The 22,426-nt window shown below is 44.9% G+C and overlaps 2 protein-coding genes across 3 annotated transcripts; both read right to left on the reverse strand.

Moving 5' to 3' along the window:
* Positions 1 to 1,107: 1,107 nt before the first annotated feature.
* Positions 1,108 to 11,201, reverse strand: plppr3b (phospholipid phosphatase related 3b). Its single transcript, XM_068725451.1, has 8 exons — positions 10,926 to 11,201; positions 9,559 to 9,649; positions 9,189 to 9,374; positions 8,869 to 8,995; positions 8,065 to 8,260; positions 7,928 to 7,985; positions 6,611 to 6,784; positions 1,108 to 5,428 (listed from the first exon to the last, which is right to left on the reverse strand). The coding sequence occupies exons 2-8, from the start codon at positions 9,637 to 9,639 to the stop codon at positions 4,037 to 4,039; spliced, it is 2,214 nt and encodes a 737-aa protein (XP_068581552.1). The 5' UTR covers positions 9,640 to 9,649; positions 10,926 to 11,201; the 3' UTR covers positions 1,108 to 4,036.
* Positions 11,202 to 11,829: 628 nt separating this feature from the next.
* med16 (mediator complex subunit 16) lies at positions 11,830 to 22,069 on the reverse strand. 2 transcript variants are annotated; one of them, XM_068725461.1, is made up of 17 exons: positions 22,033 to 22,056; positions 21,881 to 21,935; positions 20,015 to 20,188; positions 19,616 to 19,723; positions 19,364 to 19,533; positions 18,981 to 19,262; positions 18,756 to 18,905; positions 17,973 to 18,078; positions 17,738 to 17,893; positions 17,363 to 17,577; positions 16,819 to 17,025; positions 16,398 to 16,608; positions 16,031 to 16,164; positions 12,963 to 13,155; positions 12,630 to 12,846; positions 12,416 to 12,499; positions 11,830 to 12,092 (listed from the first exon to the last, which is right to left on the reverse strand). In XM_068725461.1, the coding sequence occupies exons 3-17, from the start codon at positions 20,151 to 20,153 to the stop codon at positions 11,966 to 11,968; spliced, it is 2,499 nt and encodes an 832-aa protein (XP_068581562.1). In that variant the 5' UTR covers positions 20,154 to 20,188; positions 21,881 to 21,935; positions 22,033 to 22,056; the 3' UTR covers positions 11,830 to 11,965. The 2 variants fall into 2 exon arrangements, with proteins under 2 accessions (XP_068581562.1, XP_068581563.1); XM_068725462.1 differs by having other exon boundaries at positions 20,015 to 20,213; positions 21,881 to 22,069.
* Between the last annotated feature and the right edge of the window lie 357 nt (positions 22,070 to 22,426).

Genomic DNA, 22,426 nt, shown 5'->3' on the forward strand with positions numbered 1-22,426 from the left:
TTGATTGTTGATTTTAGATAGTAGGCTCATAATTGTATAGCATTTGTTCTTATTTTTTTTATATTATTTGACTTGATAAAGTTTTAGAATTTAATAAACTCTGTTATACTTTAAAGAGCAGCTGTCTGTGATCACTTTGTGCATGTGTATTGTGATAATAGCTGGATATATGGTCTGTGCTCGAATTCAAACCTTCACTGTTCACTCTGAATGTGGAATAGTACTTTGACTGTTGACATTGTGAGTGAACACTAATTATGAGACTTAGTTTATAGTTTGGTTATTGGTCCCTGATCACAGGGTGGTGCCCCGTTATTGTTAACAATTGTTAATAATCTTATTGACATTAATAATTCTATTGACGTCAATAATTGAGTTTTTAATATTTGCTGATAACCAAACACGCCCCTGCACCAGTATGTCTACTTCACCAACATTAGGGTCTTTCTTACTAGTACTTGTACTTACTTACTTGTACAGGGAGATACTAACTTGTACACAGTAGATACTTACTTGTACGCAGGAGATACTAACTAGTACACAGGAGATACTAACTTGTACACAGTAGATACTTACTTGTACGCAGGAGATACTAACTAGTACACAGGAGATACTAACTTGTACACAGTAGATACTTACTTGTACACAGGAGATACTAACTTGTACACAGGAGATACTAACTTGTACACAGTAGATACTAACTTGTACACAGTAGATACTTACTTGTACGCAGGAGATACTAACTTGTACACAGTAGATACTTACTTGTACACAGTAGATACTTACTTGTACACAGGAGATACTAACTTGTACACAGGAGATACTAACTTGTACGCAGGAGATACTAACTAGTACACAGGAGATACTAACTAGTACACAGGAGATACTAACTTGTACACAGGATATACTAACTAGTACACAGTAGATACTTGTACCTGCTGAAATGAAATACATGTACTAGTACATCACTTACCTTAATTTTTATTTTTTTTTCTGAAACAGTGAATTTTACTGAGAAAGAACCAAAATGAATGCTTTAAAAAAGAAATGAATAAACTGCACTTAAATGACTTTAGATCAAGAATAACTTTTAATTTTGAACTTTCATCATAACGAGCATGCAGCATCCATCCTTCAGGACTATGTTCACACATTAAACTCTTTTTATAGCAGCAGTTATTTTTACTTTTTAAGGGTCAAGATAAATGAACATTCATGTTTTTACATTCAGATGGAAATGAAGAGAAATCCTCAGATCAGTTCTCAGGATTGAAAAAAGGACAAACGTCTGATTTAAAATCAAACTGTGGACACATGCAACGACACACGGACACATTAACAGTATTGGCTTATCAATATTTCATATTGACAGATAAACTGATTTAGTTTGAGAAGTGCAGTGTCTTTAATAAAATATTTCTCTTGTTGTTCGTTATAGAGCCACTGAGGAAAAAATAATCCGTTAACTACGACAGAATAAGAACATATTCTGTAATATTACTATGGTTCCTTCAAAATATTACACTTTTATCTGTAATAAATACACACTTTCAGATTCACACACAAAAACACTCTGAACAGACTTACAGCCTCGACCAATCAGAGAAACAAACAAACATGCTGAGAATCACTATAGCAACCAAGCCATCACAACAGGGACAACAACACTCTGGTAATATACAATCAAGATGGCTGCCACAGAGTCTGTTTGTCTTCAAGTATCGCAGCTCGGTCAGCGCACCTCACCGTGTGAGATAGTCCACACAGCGGGGTGGGGGTGGGGGGTGGATAAGTCCAACAAACACAAAACCGCTGTTTGTTTCCTGTCAAACTAAAAGTAAAAGTTGGCATGTTATCATGTCATGACTCATAGTTACACCAACCACACTCATCAAACTAACTCTGTGCTTTTATTGCCTAAACCGAACTTCCTGTGAAGACTGAAGTTTATTTTGAAAAGACACTCTGCATGTAACGAGCGTCGTTGCCTGAACCTCAGCGTCACTGACAGACCTGCGTTATTTGACGCGTTGGTATGAGAATGTGTCAGTGGAGACGTCAGCGAATCACGTCTCTACAGGAAACAGTCACAGGCCTTCCCCTCGGAGGAGGCGGGGCCTGAGACAGGAAGTGGGTGCTGTACTGTTGGGTGGTGGCGCAGCAGCAGGAGGATCTCATCATTGCAGGTTTGTTCAGGTTTCTTGCATGTTTGTGTTTCCAGAATTAATCCTTAAAATCGTCTCTGAACTGCAGATTATTCACAGAATGAGTTGCCATGGAAACCTTCCAGCTTCCTGTTCGGTGGCTCAACACTGTGGACGTTCGACTCTAAAGATGAAGGAGATCCACCCTTCAGATAAAGTCTCTGCAGGACCAGTGAACCAGACCAAAGGGTTCTGGTCTTCAGGCAGAAGGTTTTGTTTAATTACCTGAGATCTTTTCCCACGTTTATATACAAACATAAATGAAACAACGTCTTCGTACATTAGGTGCATCCATCTGTAACAGACCAGCGCCCCCTGTGGCTGTTTTAATATTCTGACCATTAGATCACAATCACAAACTCTCATTCAAACTGAACCGTCAGTACAACAAGTAGGTCAAACGATGGGAGCCTCAATGTAAACACAATATTTTTGTATTATTTAGATTAAGAAAACAAAATGTTTTATTACATGATGATTATGACGTAACAACCTTGACTCCTAAATGTGTTACTATTGGGAGGCGTATCATGATCATATGAATACTTCCTGGACGAGAAGTCCTGATAGCTGTCGGATCGGAGGAACTCAGATACAACGAACACCAGCAGAACAGCAGAGCAAGTTCTTAAGTCTGGAGAAGCTTTACGTAACATTATATCATCAAGTGATATAGTTCAACTTTGGTCACCAGCTGGGAACCACCTGGACCGTTCTGACCACTGAGGGACTGGAGAAGAGTTTCTTCTTCTTATCCATATGCCCACAAAAGAATCCACAACCGCTGCACCACCTGCATGTAGTCCCTGCATGGACTCGGCTCCAGCACCACCCAAATCATGAGAATGGGCGACTTATGGTGCTTTGGTTATAGTTCAGACAACGATCTCAGGTGTCGACAATGGTCAGAGCGAAGTCAAGATGATATATGTTTTTTAAATTATTATTATTAATAATATAACATTAATATTAGGCCAGGCCCCAGCCACACTCTAAATATATCTTATAACTTTGAAAGCTTTGAGCTTTATTTCAAACACTGACTGTAACAACAGCAAATTGTTAACCACAAAATATTGCACATAAACTAAGCCATTCAGATTTTTTGTCAAAATGCAATTAAATAACTAAATGTCATGAATGAATTATGTCGTATTTGGTAATGAAATGGAGAAGATGTGAATCGGCCCCAGATTATATGACATGACCATGACCATTTGTACCATCAGATGAACATCTGCAGACTGTGACCATCACCTCCTCCATCCATTACACCTCCTCCATCCATTACAAAAACCTTCATCCATCAATTACACTTCCTCCATCTATTACAAAGACCTTCATCCATCAATTACACTTCCTCAATCTATTACATAAAGACCTTCATCCATCCATTACACTTCCATAACTGAAACAGAATCCAGACTTCAATAAGACCAGAACTCTACTGCCAGGGTTCTCACATCACTTCCACCCAATAGCATCATTATTCATGTAGGTTTGCTGAATTTTTATTTGTTAAGTGAATTCCGTGAAAGGCTTTTAGCATTTTGAATAATGTTTCAAAAAGAACTACTGGACAAGTAAAGGCTGATACTGCAGGTAACACATTAAATACGTCTTTTATGTTGAGAGAAGACTGTCCAGAGGGTTGAGCCACCGAGCATCAAACCTGACCCTTCTGGATGGAAACTTTCATCTCTTACAGCTAAAACCTTCCATCACATGAAGCCCAAGAAATGCATAGCAACACGGTCCAAACTGCTGTCCAGGGTCTGTGCTGTTGGTGACCAGTTTCAAAATAAGGCTTTTTATTTTTAAAAGGTAAGAGACTAATCCTTGAACCTTCGTCCCTGCAAACTCTTATAATAGTTCTCCTGTTCAGTCTGGTTACGAATCTCTCGATCCAACAGAACTAGCGCTGTCTTGCGTCTCATGGCCATCTCCCTGCGCTGAGCGTCTGCTGGCGTCTCCACCTGTGGGTGAGCTGAGGTCGGATCGTGGCCGACTGCGGTGCACGGCGAGGCGGATCGGTGGGGCCGAAAACTGCTGCCGCGGGCGGCAGAGTCTCCTCGGTTCAGGCTGTTGAGGTCATAGGTGTCTCGAGGGTCGCCCCCATTGGACGCCCCCCCCCACTCCCACGGGTTACCGTTACCTGCGAGGGGCGGGGCTTGAAGAGGAGGTTGGGCTTGGACGACAGGATGGTGGGGGGCGTGGGCATCCACAGTGATGATACCCGAGCCCTCCCGCTGCTGCTCAGAGGGGGGGCGGTAGTGTGGAGAGTCTGTGGTGGAGGAGGTGCCAGAACAGGTGGAGGTGGTCTCAGAGGATTTCTCCCCCGAGGAGGAGGAGGGTAGGAGGCCCTGCTGCTTCGACATGGCAATGACCTGCATGAGTCGGGGCTGGTTTGAGGAGCCACGGCCTGAACCCTCCCCACTGGCCTTCTCTCTGATGGCAAGCCACTTAGCCCGGGTCAGGGCGCTCTTTGGGGACACCGGTGGGGGTCCAGCTTCAGGAATCTGCGGCGGTCTGGGAGTTGCCACAGCTTTGGCGCCCCCTGGAGGCGGAGTGGGGTTACGACTAGAGGCTGCCCTCCCAGAATGCACTGCAGTCTGGTATATGGGGGCCTGAGATCCCCCGTCGTCTGTCCCCACAGAGCCCACCTCGGATCCATCCTCGCTGAACTCATGCTCCGTCTCGTCCCGGACGCTCAGACCTCTCATCTCCATCGACTTCTGCTTCCACTCCGTCACCAGCTGCTGCGAACGCATCGGGTCCATGGGAACCTGCACGGCCTTCAGACGCCGCTGCACTGGCTGGACCGGCTGCACCGGTTGCACCTGTTCCTCTGGTCCAGAGTTAGCCCCCAGCACCCCATTAACATTCATGCTAGCCCTCGGTAGCGTGTTGCTGAAGGTCAGCATGGTCTCCTTTCCCATTGGGCTGCGAGGAGCCAGCAGCTCCACATCCACGCTGGCCCTCTTCAAGCTACCCATGGAGGACTTCTCCCTCTGCAGGGGCCCCAGGCCCTCCAGCCGGTCCATGGGGGCCGGAGCCGCCGCTATCTCGTCGTTGCTCTCCGAGGCGGAGGCGGGGCCCTTGTTGTAGACGGACTCGTGTCCTCGCTCAGTCAGTGCTCGCAGAGGGTCCTCCTTCGGCCGCGGGGGAGGTGGGGTCAGAGTGATGTCATCAGAGGACTTGAAGTTGGCCACAGCGTGAAATGCCTGAAGAAGAAAATCATCTTTAAATGTTGACTGAATATCCTTTAATGATCATTATTATTATCATTATTATTATCACTATTATTATTATTATCATTATTATCATCATTATTATTATTATCATTATTATTATTATTATTATTATTATTATGATCATTATTATTATTATTATTATTATCATTATTATTATCATATTATTATCATTATTATTATTATTATCATTATTATCGTATCATTATTATTATCATTATTATTATCATATTATTATCATTATTATCATCATATCATTATTATTATTATTATCATTATTAGTATTATTATTATCATGTCATTATTATTATTATTATTATGATCATTATTATTATTATTATTATTATCATTATTATTATCATATTATTATCATTATTATTATTATTATCATTATTATCGCATCATTATTATTATTATTATTATCATATTATTATCATTATTATCATCATATCATTATTATTATTATCATTATTAGTATTATTATTATTATCATATCATTATTATTATCATTATTATTATCATGTTATTATCATTATTATTATTATCATATCATTATTATTATTATTATCATATTATTATCATTATCATCATATCATTATTATTATTATCATTATTAGTATTATTATTATCATATCATTATTATTATTATTATCATATCATTATTATTATCATTATTATTATCATGTTATTATCATTATTATCATATCATTATTATTATTATTATCATATCATTATTATTATCATGTTATTATTATTATTATTATTATCATATCATTATTATTATCATTATTATTATTATCATATCATTATCATTATTATCATATCATTATTAATATTATTATCATTATTATTATCATATTATTATCATTATTAGTATTAGTATTATTATCATATTATTATCATTATCATTATTATTAGTATTATTATTAGTATTCAGTGTCTGAAACATGATGAAGAGGTCAGACTTCCTCTTCTTCACACTTTTTATCCTGAAGCAGTCGTCATGGCAACAGAAACACACAGCTGGACTGTTTGATCTGTTTCCTCCTTGAGTGTTTAGAGGTGACATCTCACCTGGTCTCACCTGGTGTCACCTGGTCTCACCTGGTCTCACCTGGTTAGTGTTTAAACATGTTTCTTTTCATGATGTCTCACCAGGTAAGCGGCGACGAAGGCTCCGATGAGGAAGCCCACATAGACGTCTATGGGATGACTGCGATGCTGAGTGATCTGAGTCAGACCGGTCAGCGCCGCCGCGATGGAGAACGCAAACACTAAGACGGGTTTCAGCAGCTTGGTGCTGTCAGAGATGGTCGAGTTAAAATACATCTGAAATACAAGAATCATAAATGTATGTATAAATATATATATATATATATTAGTGCTGGGCAACGATTACAATTTTTAATCTTGATTAATCTCATTGTTGTGCGCAAAGGTCAATAATGAATTCAAAAGTAGTCTATTGCTCACTTGTATTTTAAAGTACTGCTATATGAACAAAAGTACAATAACATTTGGTTTGAATAATTTTAAACTGATCAGGTTCTTGTTAACAGCAGTATTCTTCACACAGTATCAGTTATATTTCTACTATCTGTGCTCAGTGTGTGACTTTATTTAAACGTTCCACTGCTGTGCAACATGAATACAATGTTCCACACGTTTCATCAACATGTGTGTCTTCTGTCTTCATACAGTCAGAGCATGTGAACGCAGCTCCCACTGTTCATCAGTATAATGCACCGTAACTCAGACAACTGTTACCCGGCGATGTCCGGTAGTCTCCGGTGAGAGACGGCCGGTGCGCGTTGTGACTCCGTCTCTTTTGTAGTCCTCTCCTCTTCGTACGACTCGTGTGTTCTTCTGGTGACGGTGCGTCTGGAGGGAGGCTCCTACGTGACGTCATTCATGATCCTGAGAACGTTCCTCAGACCGACGTCTTCTCAACACTAGTCGTCCTCAGTTTGTATCTCTCCACTTCTCTGTGGCGTCTGTTAGCTTGTCTTTAGTTTATCTCTACTTAGATGCTTGTTTGGAAAAGGAAATGTACTTATGACTTCTGGTGACTAGTAGTTCTTTTGATTACCAATGTTGATGCACTTATTGTAAGTCGCTTTGGATAAAAGCGTCTGCTAAATGACTGTAATGTAATGTAATACTTCTCCACACGCTGCATCAACGTAGTGATGAAGACTCAGTGATTTACTGACATCAACGGTGTGGATTGCATTTTTTTTAAAAAAGCGTTAATGTGATAAAATAATTGTCGGCGTTAATTAATTAATGCGTTAACGCGATAATAACGCGTTAACTTGCCCAGCACTAATATATATATATATATATATATATATATATATACATATACATGTACATGTACATGTTAAACCCTCCATAGCTTCTTTGTGTTCATCTCTTCGCATCATTTTAAATAAAGTTGTGTTGGTTTGAACAAAGATGAGTCGTACTCACAGAAACGTAAACAGCAGCAAAGGCAGAGAGAGTTGCATGCTGGGAAGGGAACGTCTTCCTGTGAAAACAAAAGAAGGAGCGGAACGTTGAATCAACATCACGTTAATCACTGAACGCGACCTGAACAGGTAACTCACCTGGCGGCCATAATGGCGTGCTGGTCGTGACCCGAGCAGATGTCTTTAGTGATGTAAGCGTTTCTGTCACAGGACACGCCCACATGAGTGTAGTTTGGTTTACAGACGGTGAGGAAGAACGGAGCGTGGTAACCTGTCGACAGCTGGATGATGTCAGTGACCAGAGCCGTCGCACACAGACCGAACACATGCACACCTGGAGAGAGACAGACAGGTGTGAGGACTGGAGAGAGACAGACAGGTGTGAGGACTGAACACCTGGAGAGAGACAGACAGGTGTGAGGACTGAATCCCTGCAGAGAGACAGACAGGTGTGAGGACTGGAGAGAGACAGACAGGTGTGAGGACTAGAGAGAGACAGACAGGTGTGAGGACTGAACACCTGCAGAGAGACAGACAGGTGTGAGGACTGGAGAGAGACAGACAGGTGTGAGAACTGAACACCTGCAGAGAGACAGACAGGTGTGAGGACTGGAGAGAGACAGACAGGTGTGAGGACTGGAGAGAGACAGACAGGTGTGAGGACTGAACACCTGCAGAGAGACAGACAGGTGTGAGGACTGGAGAGAGACAGACAGGTGTGAGGACTGAACACATGCAGAGAGACAGACAGGTGTGAGGACTGGAGAAACAGACAGGTTTGAGGACTGAACACCTGCAGAGAGACAGACAGGTGTGAGGACTGGAGAGAGACAGGCAGGTGTGAGGACTGGAGAGAGACAGACAGGTGTGAAGACTGTGGTGTTGCCAGTGTAGCTGAAGGTGTAGCTGCAAGTGTATTCGTGGTTGTAGTCAGCGTCGTACCTACAAAGCGCACCGTCCTCCTCAGGAAGGAGTTGAAGTTGCAGCCTCCTGCGTTGATGCTTCCTTCAGGTCGACGGAGCTTCAGTCTGGACTGTAGACAGTAGATCAGACCTTCAACCAGCATGATCTGATGCCCGAAACAAACACACCCTCAGTACCTTCAACCAGCACGATCTGATGCACGAAGCAAGGACCATAAAAGACCTGATGAGACCAGATACCATGTGGATCAGGTCCCAGGTCAGGTCTTGGTCTTATCTTCACATTGGAGGACATAGAGTGTGTGTGTGTGTGTGTGTGTGTGTGTGTGTGTGTGTTACCGAGGCAGCCGGTCCAGCAAAGGCGAGGCTGAGCAGCATGAGCAGAGGGATTAGTTCGTCTCCTCCGTCCACGTACGGCATGCTGAGGTCTCTGTCGTGGCAGCGGAACCCGACCTGAGCCGGCTGGACCACATCGGTGAGCTCCAGGAAGTACAGAGACACCATAGAAGAAGCCACGATGGGCAGCTGCAACCACATCAAACATTCAGACCTTTAACCCCGCCCACATCCATTGTTTCTTTTAACCCCGCCCCCCAGAACGTCCACATCCATCGTATCCTTTAACCCCGCCCCCCAGAACGCCCACATCCATCGTATCCTTTAACCTCGCCCCCCAGAACGCCCACATCATCATCATCGTCGTTCTTACCTCCACAAAGTAGAAACATGGCAGCAGAGTCAAACTGTCCTTTGGAGGTTTCTTCTTCATCTTTTCAGAGTTCATCATCATCCTGATGGAGCTGCAACACACACACACACACACACACACACACACACACACACACACACACACACACACACACACACACACACACACACACACACACACACACTGTTACACTAAATAGACATCTCTCACCTTTCTCCCGGTTCATTCTATGAACACATTTATTTCATGATATATTTATATATAAATATATATATATAAACATACATTTATATATACATATATATCTATGTATATATATATATATATATATATATATATATATATAAATATATATATATTTATATATAAACATACATTTATATATATATATATATATATATATATATATCTATATATATATATATACATAGATATATCTATGTATATATACTGTATGTCAGGACTAACTAACATTCAGAGACCACAGGGACAATCTGCAGGAGCAACTTGTGCAAATGTCTCATTGATGTCTCATTGATGTCTCATTGGTGTCTCACTGATGTCTCACTGGTGTCTCACTGATGTCTCACTGATGTCTCGTTGATGTCTCATTGATGTCTCACTGGTGTCTCACTGATGTCTCACTGGTGTCTCACTGATGTCTCGTTGATGTCTCATTGATGTCTCACTGGTGTCTCATTGGTGTCTCACTGGTGTCTCATTGGTGTCTCACTGATGTGTCACTGGTGTCTCACTGGTGTCTCACTGATGTCTCACTGGTGTCTCATTGGTGTCTCACTGATGTGTCACTGGTGTCTCACTGGTGTCTCACTGATGTCTCACTGGTGTCTCATTGGTGTCTCACTGATGTCTCATTGGTGTCTCACTGATGTATCACTGATCTCTCACTGATGTCTTCGTCTTCATTCTCTTCCTCAGGTGTCGAGTATCTTCATGTTGACACCTGAGCATCAAACTCCGCTTCACCTCCTGCTGCCAATTAATATCCAACCAATCAGAGCACAGACAGACAGACAGGTGGACAGACAGATCGGCAGACAGACAAACAGGTAGACAGACAGACAGACAGACAGGTAAACGGTCTCTGCAGCCTGAAGGACTGCAGTCATGATCGGCTCGGTGGTAAATCCCGATTTATTGTCTAACGGCTCGGATGCAGCTTCAGTTAATCTGCTGCTCCGCAGAACACACACACACACACACACACACACACACACACACACACACACAAACACGTTCACACACACACACACACACACACACACACACACACACACACACACACGCACAAACACGTTCACACACGCACGCGCTCAGTAGAAACAGTAGAAATCGGTCGGTCTCACCTCAGACCATTGATCCACTTTGATTCGGATCACGTTTCGTCTTCCAGCAGCAGAACCGGACCCGCTAACGAGCCGTGACACCGGACACACCTGCCTGCTGGTCTCGGGTTACAGCGGCTCGGTTCTGGTTCCGATGGTCCCGATGCAGGCTCCGTTCTCCCTGAAATAACGCGGATCTGCGACCGCTTTCTGTTTGCTGGCGGAGATCTGCTGCTGCTGCACGATGTGTGTGTGTGTGTGTGAGAGAGAGAGCGAGAGTGTGTGTGTGTGTGTATTATATGTGTGTGTATAATGGGTATGGCAGGTGATCAGTGCCTCCAGGTTCTGAGCCACAGACATGAGGATTGGTTCTCCTTTAAAGCAGCTCTAATATCTGATATATTCTTAATATATATATATATATATATATATATATATATATATATATATATATATATATATATATATCTGTATATATCTTTGATCTTTATGAATGGATGAAGCTGTTCTCGTCCTCTGAGACTCATGAAGTATTTTTACCCATAAACACACTGAAGATCACATTTAAAATATGTAAAAATGTCTGTTATTAAAGTGTTTGTTCATGAAGCTCAACTCTCTCTTCCTGAATGGACCCAGACCAGGTCCAGATCAGATCCAGAGGAGAACTCGTCCTCTCCGTAACGTTATCTTAATAAACTCTTCTTGTTCCCGTTTAAACTATGACGTCATCAGAACCAACATGGCGTCTGTAACACAAACATCTTCATGATGTGAAGAGTTTCACAATAAAGTGTCTCAATGTTTTAAAGTTTAATTCTGAAACGTTAATTTATTTTCAAAAGAAATTCAACTTAAATACTTTGACTCGAAAACATTGATCGTTTTGAACTTTCCAGTTTACAAGACAATAAATAAACATCAGGAAAAAAACAAGCTTTTATTTTGACAGTTTTATTACAACGTAAAATACAAAACAAACTTTATTTACAGGTTCATTTGGAGAGGAACGTGTCAGGTGTTGGTGGTTCAGGTGAGCGTTGCGTTCAGCTGTTGGTGGTTCAGGTGAGCGTTGCAGGGATCCTCCTCCACAGACCTCCACACAGACAGTTCTTGATCCAACGCTGCTCCCACTGCTTCATGGCGTTTGTCTTGTTTGGAGAACGAAGCATCGTCACGCAGCCGCACCTGAACACATCACAGACATTTAACATGTTTAATCTATAAAGGAACCTGAACACATCACAGACATTTAACATGTTTAACTTTTAAAGGAACCTGAACACATCACAGACATTTAACATGTTTAACTTTTAAAGGAACCTGAACACATCACAGACATTTAACATGTTTAACCTATAAAGGAACCTGAACACGTCACACACACAACATTTAGAGCTGTAAATGTGTGTGATGTGTTCAGGTTCCTTTAAAAGTACTCCTGTTTCCTAGAACACCTGAAGCTGGTGAAACAAGTGAGTGTGGTATGACATCACTTCCTGTGGACTCACCTGGTGCACGCCTTGCTCTCTTCAGTAGGACAGACGCCCATATGGACACAACGCAGGTTATCCATCTTCTGAGAGCCGAGACTCCTACACACACACACACACACACACACACACACACACACACACACACACATTAGATGTGTTCTGTTTACTTGTACATGTGACATCTCAGTGTGTTGAACCAGCAGCCCCTCAGAGAGTCCAGGTGTGTTACCTGGTGAAGACCTCCAGTGGGGCAGTAGAACCTGCTCCGGGCAGAGACGAGGCTTTTCCAAACTGCAGCCTGAGCGGGTGTTTACCCTGCAGCTTGACGATGACGCCATCATTAACTGGGAGCCAGTCCATACTGGGAACCAGCAGCTGACTGGGCAGCAAGCAGCATTCATCGATCAGAGTCTCATCGGGGTCCTGGGGGGGCCCGTCGTCCCGGGCTGAGAAACAGTCAGTGAACAAGGTGACTTAACATGTTGTAACATCAATAACATGTGATCAGTAGAGTCTTTAAATTATCAATAACAGGATCAGTAACATGATCAGTAAGTCTTACAGCAGAGCCACAGCTTGGTGAGCAGTCTGAAGATCAGCTGCATGCTGTCCTGGTTGTCTGAGGTTGCTGTAAACGTTGGAAGACATCCTGGTTTCAGAAGACCCCAGATCCTGATCATCACCAACATCTCCCTCAGAAGACCCAGAGAGGATCCGTCTCTCATGAAGCCGAAACCAGGCCGGACCAGGGAGCCCTGTGGGGGTAGAGAACACAGATCAGGTCTGTGGTCTTACTATTCTTATGAGGACCACAATGGAGACAAGCTTTTAACTTTAGTGGGTTTGCCCATCAAGGTCAGATATACAGTATGTTTCTTGGTTTCTAGTGTTCTGTGGTTTCTTGGGTTCTCAGGTTGTCTGTGGTTTCTAGTGTTCTCTGTGGTTTCTTGGGTTCTAGTTTTCTTTGGTTTCTTAGGTTCTAGTCGTATCTGGTTTCTTGGGTTCTAGTCCTGTCTGTGGTTTCTAGTCTTGTCTGTGTTTCTTGGGTTCTAGTCTTGTCTGGTTTCTTGGGTTGTAAACTTCTCTGTGGTTTCTTGGGTTCTAGTCCTGTCTGTGGTTTCTAGTCTTGTCTGGTTTCTGGTGGAAGGAGTAGCGGCTCAACTCCAAGTTCCCTCCTGATGTCTGAGCTCCTTACCCTATCTCTAAGGCTGAGCCCGTCCACCCTACGGAGGAAACTCATTTCGGCCGCTTGTAGCGGCCTTGTCTTTTCTGTCACGACCCAGAGTTCGTGATCATAGGTGAGATTAGGAACGTAGACCGACCAGGTGCCGGTGCAGCGCCTGCTTTACTGCTGTAGCTGCACCGATCCGCCTGTCGATCTCCCGCTCCATCTTACCCTTACTCGTGAACAAGACCCCGAGATACTTGAACTCCTTCGCTTGAGGTAGGCACTCCGTCCCCACCTGGAAGGAGCAATCCACCGGTTTCCGGCAAAGCACCATGGCCTCAGATTTGGAGGTGCTAACTCTCATCCCCGCCGCTTCACATTCGGCTGCAAACCGCCCTAGTGAATGCTGGAGGTCATGATCCGAAGAGGCCAACAGGACCACATCATCTGCAAACAGCAGAGAGGTGATCCCGAGACCTCCAAACCTGACATTCTCCACCCCCCGGCTGTGCCTAGATATCCTGTTCATGAAAGTCACGAACAGGACCGGTGACAAAGGGCAGCCCTGGCGGAGGCCAACACCCACCGGGAACGTGTCTGACTTATTGCCGGGAATGCAGACACAGCTCCTACTGCAGTCGTACAGAGACCGGATGGCCCATTGTAACGGGTCCGGCACCCCATACTCCTGCAGCACCCCCTACAAAAACCCTGAGGGACCCGGTCGAAAGCCTTCTCCAAGTCCACAAAGCACATATAGACTGGTTGGGCTAACTCCCAGAATCCCTCCAGTAGTCTTGCGAGGGTAAAGAGCTGGTCCACTGTTCCACGGCTGGGACGGAATCCGCACTGCTCCTCTTGAATCTGAGGTTTGACAATCGGTCGGAGCCTCCTTTCCAGCACCCTGGCATAGGCCTTCCCCGGGAGGCTGAGTAGTGTGATACCCCGGTAATTCAAGCACACTCTCCGGTCCCCATTTTTGAAGATGGGAACCATCACCCCGGTCTGCTAGTCCATGGGCACTGATCCCGACCCCCATGTGACATTGAAGAGGAGTGCTGAGAACAGCTTGGGGTAGGCCCTGCTTTCCCTTCCTGAGCCGTCGGATGGTTTGCCAGAACCTCCTTGAGGCCAACCAAAAGTCCTTCTCCATGGCCTCCCCGAACTCCTCCCATGCCCGAGTTTTAGCATCCGTAACCACCGCAGCTGCAGCCCTTCTGGCTTGCCGGTACCTCTCAGCTGCTTCAGGAGACCCCTGAGCCAACCAGGCCCTAAAGGCCTCCCCTTCAGTTTGACGGCTTCCCTCACCTCTGGTGTCCACCACCGGGTTCTCGGGTTGCCACCACGACAGGCACCGATGACCTTCCGGCCACAGCTCCTAGCGGCCGCGTCCACAATAGAGACTTTGAACATGGTCCATTCGGATTCCATGTCACCAACCTCCCTCGGGATGTGTGAGAAGTTCTTCCGGAGGTGGGAGTTAAAGACCTCCCGGACAGGGTCCTCCAGCAGATGTTCCCAGTTGTCCCTCACTATACGTTTGGGTTTGCCGGGTCTTTCCAGCCGGTTCCCCTGCCATCTAATCCAACTCACCACCAGGTGGTGATCAGTTGACAGCTCTGCTCCTCTCTTCACCCGAGTGTCCAAGACATACGGGCGCAGATCAGATGATACGATTACAAAGTCGATCATAGATGTCCGGCCTAAGGTGCTCTGGTACCAGGTACACTTATGAGCCACCTTCTGTTCGAACATGGTGTTCGTTATGGCCAAACCATGGTTAGCACAGAAGTCCAATAACGAGACACCACTTGGGTTCAGATAGGGCAAGCCGTTCCTACCAATCACCCCCCGCCAGGTTTCTCGCGTTGAAGTCCCCCAGGAGAACTATGGAGTCGGCAGGTGGCGCCCTTTCCAGGACCCCTCCCACCGACTCCAAGAAGGCCGAATACACCGAACTGCTGTTTAGTGCATAAGCACAAACAACAGTCAGAGCCTTGCTCCCCGCAACCCGTAGGCGCATGGAGGCGACCCTCTCGTTCTCCAGGGAGAACTCCAACACAGCGGCGCTCAGCCGGAGGCTCGTGAGTATCCCCACTCCCGCCCGGCGCCTCTCACCTTGGGCAACTCCAGAAAAGGACAAAGTCCAGCCCCCAGCTTGGTTCCAGAGCCAGTGCTGTGTGTGGAGGTGAGTCCAACTATATCTAGCTGGTATCGCTCCACCTCCTGCACCAGCTCCGGCTCTTTCCCCGCTAGCAAGGTGACGTTCCACTTCCCTAGAGGTAGTCTATGCTGCCGGCGATCGGCTCGCCCAGCCCTCCGGCCTGGCCCGCCGCCCGGTCTGCATTGCACCCGACCCCGATGCTTTGTTTTGTGGAGGGAAAATCCTCCACCTCATAACTCACCTGAAGTTCCCAATGAAGGAACATTACTTGTCGTTAGTGGTGTTCTCGTTAGCTCACCTGGTTGGGCAGGTTGGCCAGCAGGTAGAGGACAAAGTCTCCCACCCATTGGATGAGCTGCTGCAGGGACTGAAGGGGGGGGCCGTCCAACACAAACTCCTCCGTCTTCAGATTGATCATCACCTTATCAATATCTGAGGAGACACAGTGATCAATCAGTGGTAAACCTCACCTGTGTAGATGTCTCACCTGTCCCTCGATATCTCACCTGTCCCTCAGGTGTCTCACCTGTCCCTTCGATATCTCACCTGTCCCTCAGGTGTCTCACCTGTCCCTTCGATATCTTACCTGTCCCTCAGGTGTCTCACCTGTCCCTCGATATCTCACCTGTCCCTCAGGTAGCTCCCCCGTCCTTCAGCTATCTCACCTGTGTCGATGTTCTTGGCACAGATCTCTGTCAGTCGGTCACCTGGACTCTTGTCAGGTGTGTTGAGGACGTGGGGCCTCAGCAGGGACTTTAAGGTGGAGCTGATGGCGATCAGCAGAAGTTTGGCGTGGAAGTCGCAAGCTCGAGCCGCTGTAGCCGTAGAGAGTTTACAGAGAGACGCCTTCACTGCTACGATACGCGTGGCCAGAACCTGAGACACACATCGTACAGCCACATTGAGGCATCATGGGAAGTGGAGTTTACTGCTGAATCTCAGTTTAAGCCCGTAAGCAGTTTGCATTTGCAGAATCAGAAATAGTTCCTTTGTCATGTGACGGGTCTTTAAATAACAAATGATGAAGTGAATGTAAAACCAGTTTGATGTATTTAAATAGAATAGCAGTCATTGCTCCAATCTGACCTGCTGCAGCGCCTGGTTCTGCCTCATGTACTCCTCGTGCAGCTTCTCCACCAGGTTGTGGACCATGGTGGGCTGCACATGCAGCAGGACGTCCCACCAGTCGTAGCCCGTCACCATGCAGTACTCCAACAGGAACAGCAGGTGGCGCAGCGTCGTGTTCATCTCCAGCACCTGACCCATAGAGGGTGACACTCGCAGCATGTGGAGCTGAGGAGGAAACAACAGGGAAGTAAACTCAAGAATCAGACACTGATATCTGACTCATCCTGAAGGATTATTGTTCATCAAAGTCTGCATGTTATAAAGAACACAATCACACTGTTGTAAGCATGGACACTTGTAATTACCGTATTTAAGATTCAAAGGATGTTCTCTACTAAAAGATGTGAGTCCCATGAAAGTCACAACTTAATGTCGGGTGATCGCTGCATGTTTTAGAGAAGTTTTAATATCTTTAATCACGGTTTACTTTGGGCAGAATAATGAAGTAATAATAATAATGAAACAGGTTTCTGACCACCAGTACTCAGGTGTGTGAGCTCACCTTCCCGTGGTTGTCCACTCCGGCCAGTGCCAGTGAAGTCCAGGAGAACTGCAGGGCCTTGAAGTGGAGTGCCGGGCCTCCGGTTCTCTGCCGTTTGATGGCGGACTCGTCTCCGGGTCTCTGACCGGAGGAGGAACCGTAGAAAACCCCCATCGTGTGGAGGGACAGACGGTGGAGGATCTGAATACTGCCGTCATGGAAGGCCAGAGCCAGACCTGCCAACACAGGAGAAGAGAACCAATTCTCAGACCCGGTACCAACACTGGAGAGAACCGATCCTCAGACCCGGTACCAACACAGGAGAGAACCGATCCTCAGACCAGGACCCGGTACCAACACACCGACATAGCTGGCAGAGACGGGCGGAGCTCTCACCGAGTCCCGGGCAGAACTTGGTGTCCGATGCCACCTTCAGGTCCGTGTTGGAGATGGAGATGGGGAGTTTGGGCAGAGCGACGGCCGACACTCGCTCCAGGTCGTTGGTCGTCGTCAGGATCCTCCACTTCAAGATGGTCGGCTGCTTCTCTCCGACTGGACACAGGAGGGAGGTAAGAGGTCAAACATCCAGCAATGACCCAGTTCAACCAGTTCAACCAGTATGGTCTCTTACCAACTGGTGAGCGGTGCTGGAAGATGTTGTTGACAGGAAGTCCCTCCTTCCTCAGAGACCAACACTCCACGATGCTGCCGCTCTGATTGGACGCACAGAGCAGAACCTGCAACACACAAATGTTCTGTCAGGTTCTTTGGTTCTGTGTGACCAACTCCTCTCTGGTCTGTTCTTGATGTACTACTGGTTACCTGTTCAGAGAACTCTGTGGTTCTACTGGTTCCCCCTGCTGTAAGTTCAGAGTTCTCTCTGGTTCTCCCTGTTATAAGCTGGTTCTCCCTGTTACCCGTTCAGAGTTCTCTCTGGTTCTCCCTGTTATAAGTTGGTTCTCCCTGTTACCTGTTCAGAGTTCTCTCTGGTTCTCCCTGTTATAAGCTGGTTCTCCCTGATACTTGTTCAGAATGCTCTCTGGTTCTCCCTGTTATAAGTTGGTTCTCCCTGTTACCTGTTCAGAGTTCTCTCTGGTTCTCCCTGTTATAAGCTGGTTCTCCCTGATACTTGTTCAGAGTGCTCTCTGGTTCTCCCTGTTATAAGTTGGTTCTCCCTGTTACCTGTTCAGAGTTCTCTCTGGTTCTCCCTGTTATAAGTTGGTTCTCCCTCATACTTGTTCAGAGTTCTCTCTGGTTCTCCCTGTTATAAGTTGGTTCTCCCTGATACTTGTTCAGAGTTCTCTCTGGTTCTCCCTAATACTTGTTCAGAGTTCTCTCTGGTTCTCCCTGTTATAAGCTGGTTCTCCTTGTTATAAGTTGGTTCTCCCTGTTATAAGTTGGTTCTCCTTGTTACCTGTTCAGAGTTCTCTCTGGTGAGGAACTTGAGGTGGGTGACAGACGGGTATTTTTCCCTCCTCAGAGGGTCGGTGGTGCAGCGCAGGAACAGAGATGGTAACAGTTCTGTGTCGATGCGACACTTCTCGCTGACGACGCTCACCACTACCTGAACACGGAGAACATGTTTACTGTTACTGGAACCAATGATGGTCAGAGAACACTATGCCAACGAGGTTCTGACCTTGTAGAATTGGACGGGAGATGAGCTGCTGCCGTCGGTCGCCGCTACCACGATGTTCCCTCCTCCGGTGAAGGCGATGTCGGCTAACGCCACCCGTCCTCTCAGCCGGCAGAGACTCTCGCTGGCCGTCAGCAGAGCGCCGCCCGGTTTCAACAACGACACGGTGACCAAACCGCTCACGGTCACCGCCAACCAGCCTTCCATCGGCTTACCACCAAACAGGGTCAGAGACGGAGAGAACTTCACCCGAGAAAACTTCTCACCGAAGTTTGTAGAACCTGACTGAACCCACAAGAAACAAGGAACACGTGATTTATATACTTATTAACTGTCTGATATACACAAGAGTTTGGAGCGTCTGTCTGTCTGTCTGTCTGTGTTACCATCTCGACGTGCAGAGCCAGCTTCACTCCGTTGTGCAGCCAGCTCAGAGCCACGATTGGATCTCCGTCCAGAGAGCTGGAGAGGACGCTCTCCCAGCTGTTTACCAGGTGATCCGACATTGACCAACACTTAATCTGTCCGTCACCGTCTGCAGACAGCAGTCTTGAACCTCCACACATAAACATATCAATAAACAAATCAATAAACAAATCAACAAATACAATAAACAGATCAATAAAAGTAAATCTTACCTGATTGATCCCACTCCAGACAGGAAATGACCTCAGTGTGCCCAGAGCTGATGGAGTAAACGTCCCAGGGGTGCTCAGTGTCGATGATGTGGATCATGTGACTAACATCTGGAACACACACACACACACACACACACACACACACACACACACACACACACACACACACACACACACACACACACACACACACACAATATGGCTTGTAAAACAGTGAAAACAGAAAGAAAACAGAACCTCATAGATTCTTATAGGATCCGTTTTTTTTACTGAAGTAGAAAAAAAAAAGTTTTATTGTATTAATCCTGTCAGCTGACTTGGTTTAGTCGTTCCAGGTGTGCTACAGGTGTGTCTGTTCTGCAGGTGTGTCATAGGTGTGTCTGTGCTGCAGGTGCTCACCTTTGTCGTCGTCGTCACTCTTCAGGTCGGTGGTGAAGGCCACCAGGTTCCTACAGGACCAGGAACAGACCAGAGGGATGGACGGACAGTGAGTGCTCTTTGGTCGTTTCTCCCACTCACACACGTACGCCAACTCCATGTTTTAACCACAGAAGAAGAAGCTGGAGGTCTCACCTGAAGACACACAGGTGACTCACAGCTGGTCACATTTAAACAGGCGAGAAGAAACAGGTGACTTCTTTACATTTAACATACTAAAATAATTTACTAAATTAAATCACCTTTATCTGTATATGAATAATGAAGAGTTCAGGTTTCATTCAAGTTCATTAAATACAATTTTAAAACCTTCCTGAGAGTTAAACTTTCATAATAATAAGATCGTTGGAGGTGAGCCACACAATGCATTCTGGGAAGATTTGTGTCTTGACTTGCTCTGACGTCATGAACTCGTGGTAACGATGACCTCACAAGAGCCAGGTGACCCAATGCATGATGGGAAACGCCAGATCAAAGAGCTGATTACGCTTGATTGTTGGCTATTAATAATAATGATATATATTATGATATATTAATAATTATTATATTAATAGTAATTATATTAATAATTACTATGATCATTATATTAACAATTATTATTATGATAATAATTATATATTGATAATTATAATAATTATGACCATAATAAGTTAACACAACACACTCATGGAAGAACCAGTAGGTTTGAAAACCGGTAGGGGTGTAACACCTGGTCTCATAGTGAACCAGGTCTCATAGTGAACCAGGTCTCATAGTGAACCTGGTCTCATAGTGAACCAGGTCTCATAGTGAACCAGGTCTCATAGTGAACCTGGTCTCATAGTGAACCTGGTCTCATAGTGAACCTGGTCTCATAGTGAACCAGGTCTCATAGTAAACCTGGGGTACATCCCACGTCTCTTGTCATTTCCTCACTCCTCGATTGAACCGGAAGTTGTTCTGCTCCTCCATATTGACGGCCGTCCCAAAGCTCTTATTTAGCTCTGAGAAGCGAGGAGAGAGGAAGGATCTCCAAGGAGACATGAGCGAGGACGCACGAGAACAGCCTTCCAGAAAGTGTTTTAACGGCGGACACGCCCCCTCTTTGTTCATCAGTGATGTGATTGGACGCTGCAGCCGTTCGACTGACTGAGTTTAACACCAGAGTGAAGACGGATCAGATTAAACTCTAGTTTATCTTTGAGATGTTTTATGATTCACCGTCTGGTTTAAATAGATGTTCATAGATCTGAACAACAAAAGAACCACAAACAACTTTCTTCATTTAGTAGAAAGATTTGTCTTTTCATAATCTCATATTTCCCTCAATAACTTTTATTATAATATTATAATAACTTTTATTATGAAAACAATTAAAGTCAGAGAGCTTTTCACATCATGGATCATCATTTCATTCAGTCAAGTGACGCTGATCATTCTGAGGGTTTGATGAGTTTTATCATTTAAATTGAACCTGAAGCATTGAGCCTCATACATTTATTCAGTGTTCAAGAGAAACATAATCATATCCTGGTTATTTGATAATGACGTCACAATCTGAGTTTCAAAACAAACAGACGCAAATAATTAATAAATAAGACGAAAGCATTCCAGCTACAAAACACCTCTACAGTGATGATTACTGTGTCTGTATTAGTTACTAGTATTATTAGTTACTATTATTAAGAGACTTGGGATGTACCCATGGTCTCAGAGTGAACCAGGTCTCAGAGTGAACCGGTCTCAGTGTGTACCTGGTCTAAGAAGGTTTTATGACGCAGCGGGTCTCGCGCTGTGTTTATGTAGTTAGCAGTTAGCGGCTAACGTTAGCTGCTAATATTAGCTTACCTCACTTTTTGGCTCCAACTCCAAATAAAACGAACTTCTTTGAGAAACCGATCTTCTAAAAATAAGACGATGAAATAAGAGCAGAATATTAACTATAATATTATATATACTTTACATATAAAATAGATGTAGAGGGCCGCTACCAAACAAACCTCCTATCGCTCATTCAATTAAACTGAAAGGACCCCTACGCTCACGGGCTGTCTCTACAGAAGCCTGTCTGTAAATATCTCTGTTAGAATAAACGGTGTTTTTCTAAGATGGCGGCGGGAGGGCAGTCTCCTCTACAGGAGAAGTGTGGAACTGTTGACCCTGCGCAGAGTCTTCCAGGCTCCTCCTATACATACTACTTAGACATACATATATATATATATATATATATATATATATATATATATATATATATATATATATATGTATGTCTATAGACTATGTGGGTCTGATATATAGACTATGTGGCTCTGATACATAGACTATGTAGGTCTGATACATAGACTATGTAGGTCTGATATATAGACTATGTGGGTCTGATATAGAGACTATGAG

Source organism: Cebidichthys violaceus, unplaced genomic scaffold (assembly GCF_023349555.1).
Source record: "Cebidichthys violaceus isolate CVI_PGR_0920_01 unplaced genomic scaffold, fCebVio1.0.p SCAF_35, whole genome shotgun sequence".
NCBI classification, from domain to species: Eukaryota; Metazoa; Chordata; class Actinopteri; order Perciformes; family Stichaeidae; genus Cebidichthys; species Cebidichthys violaceus.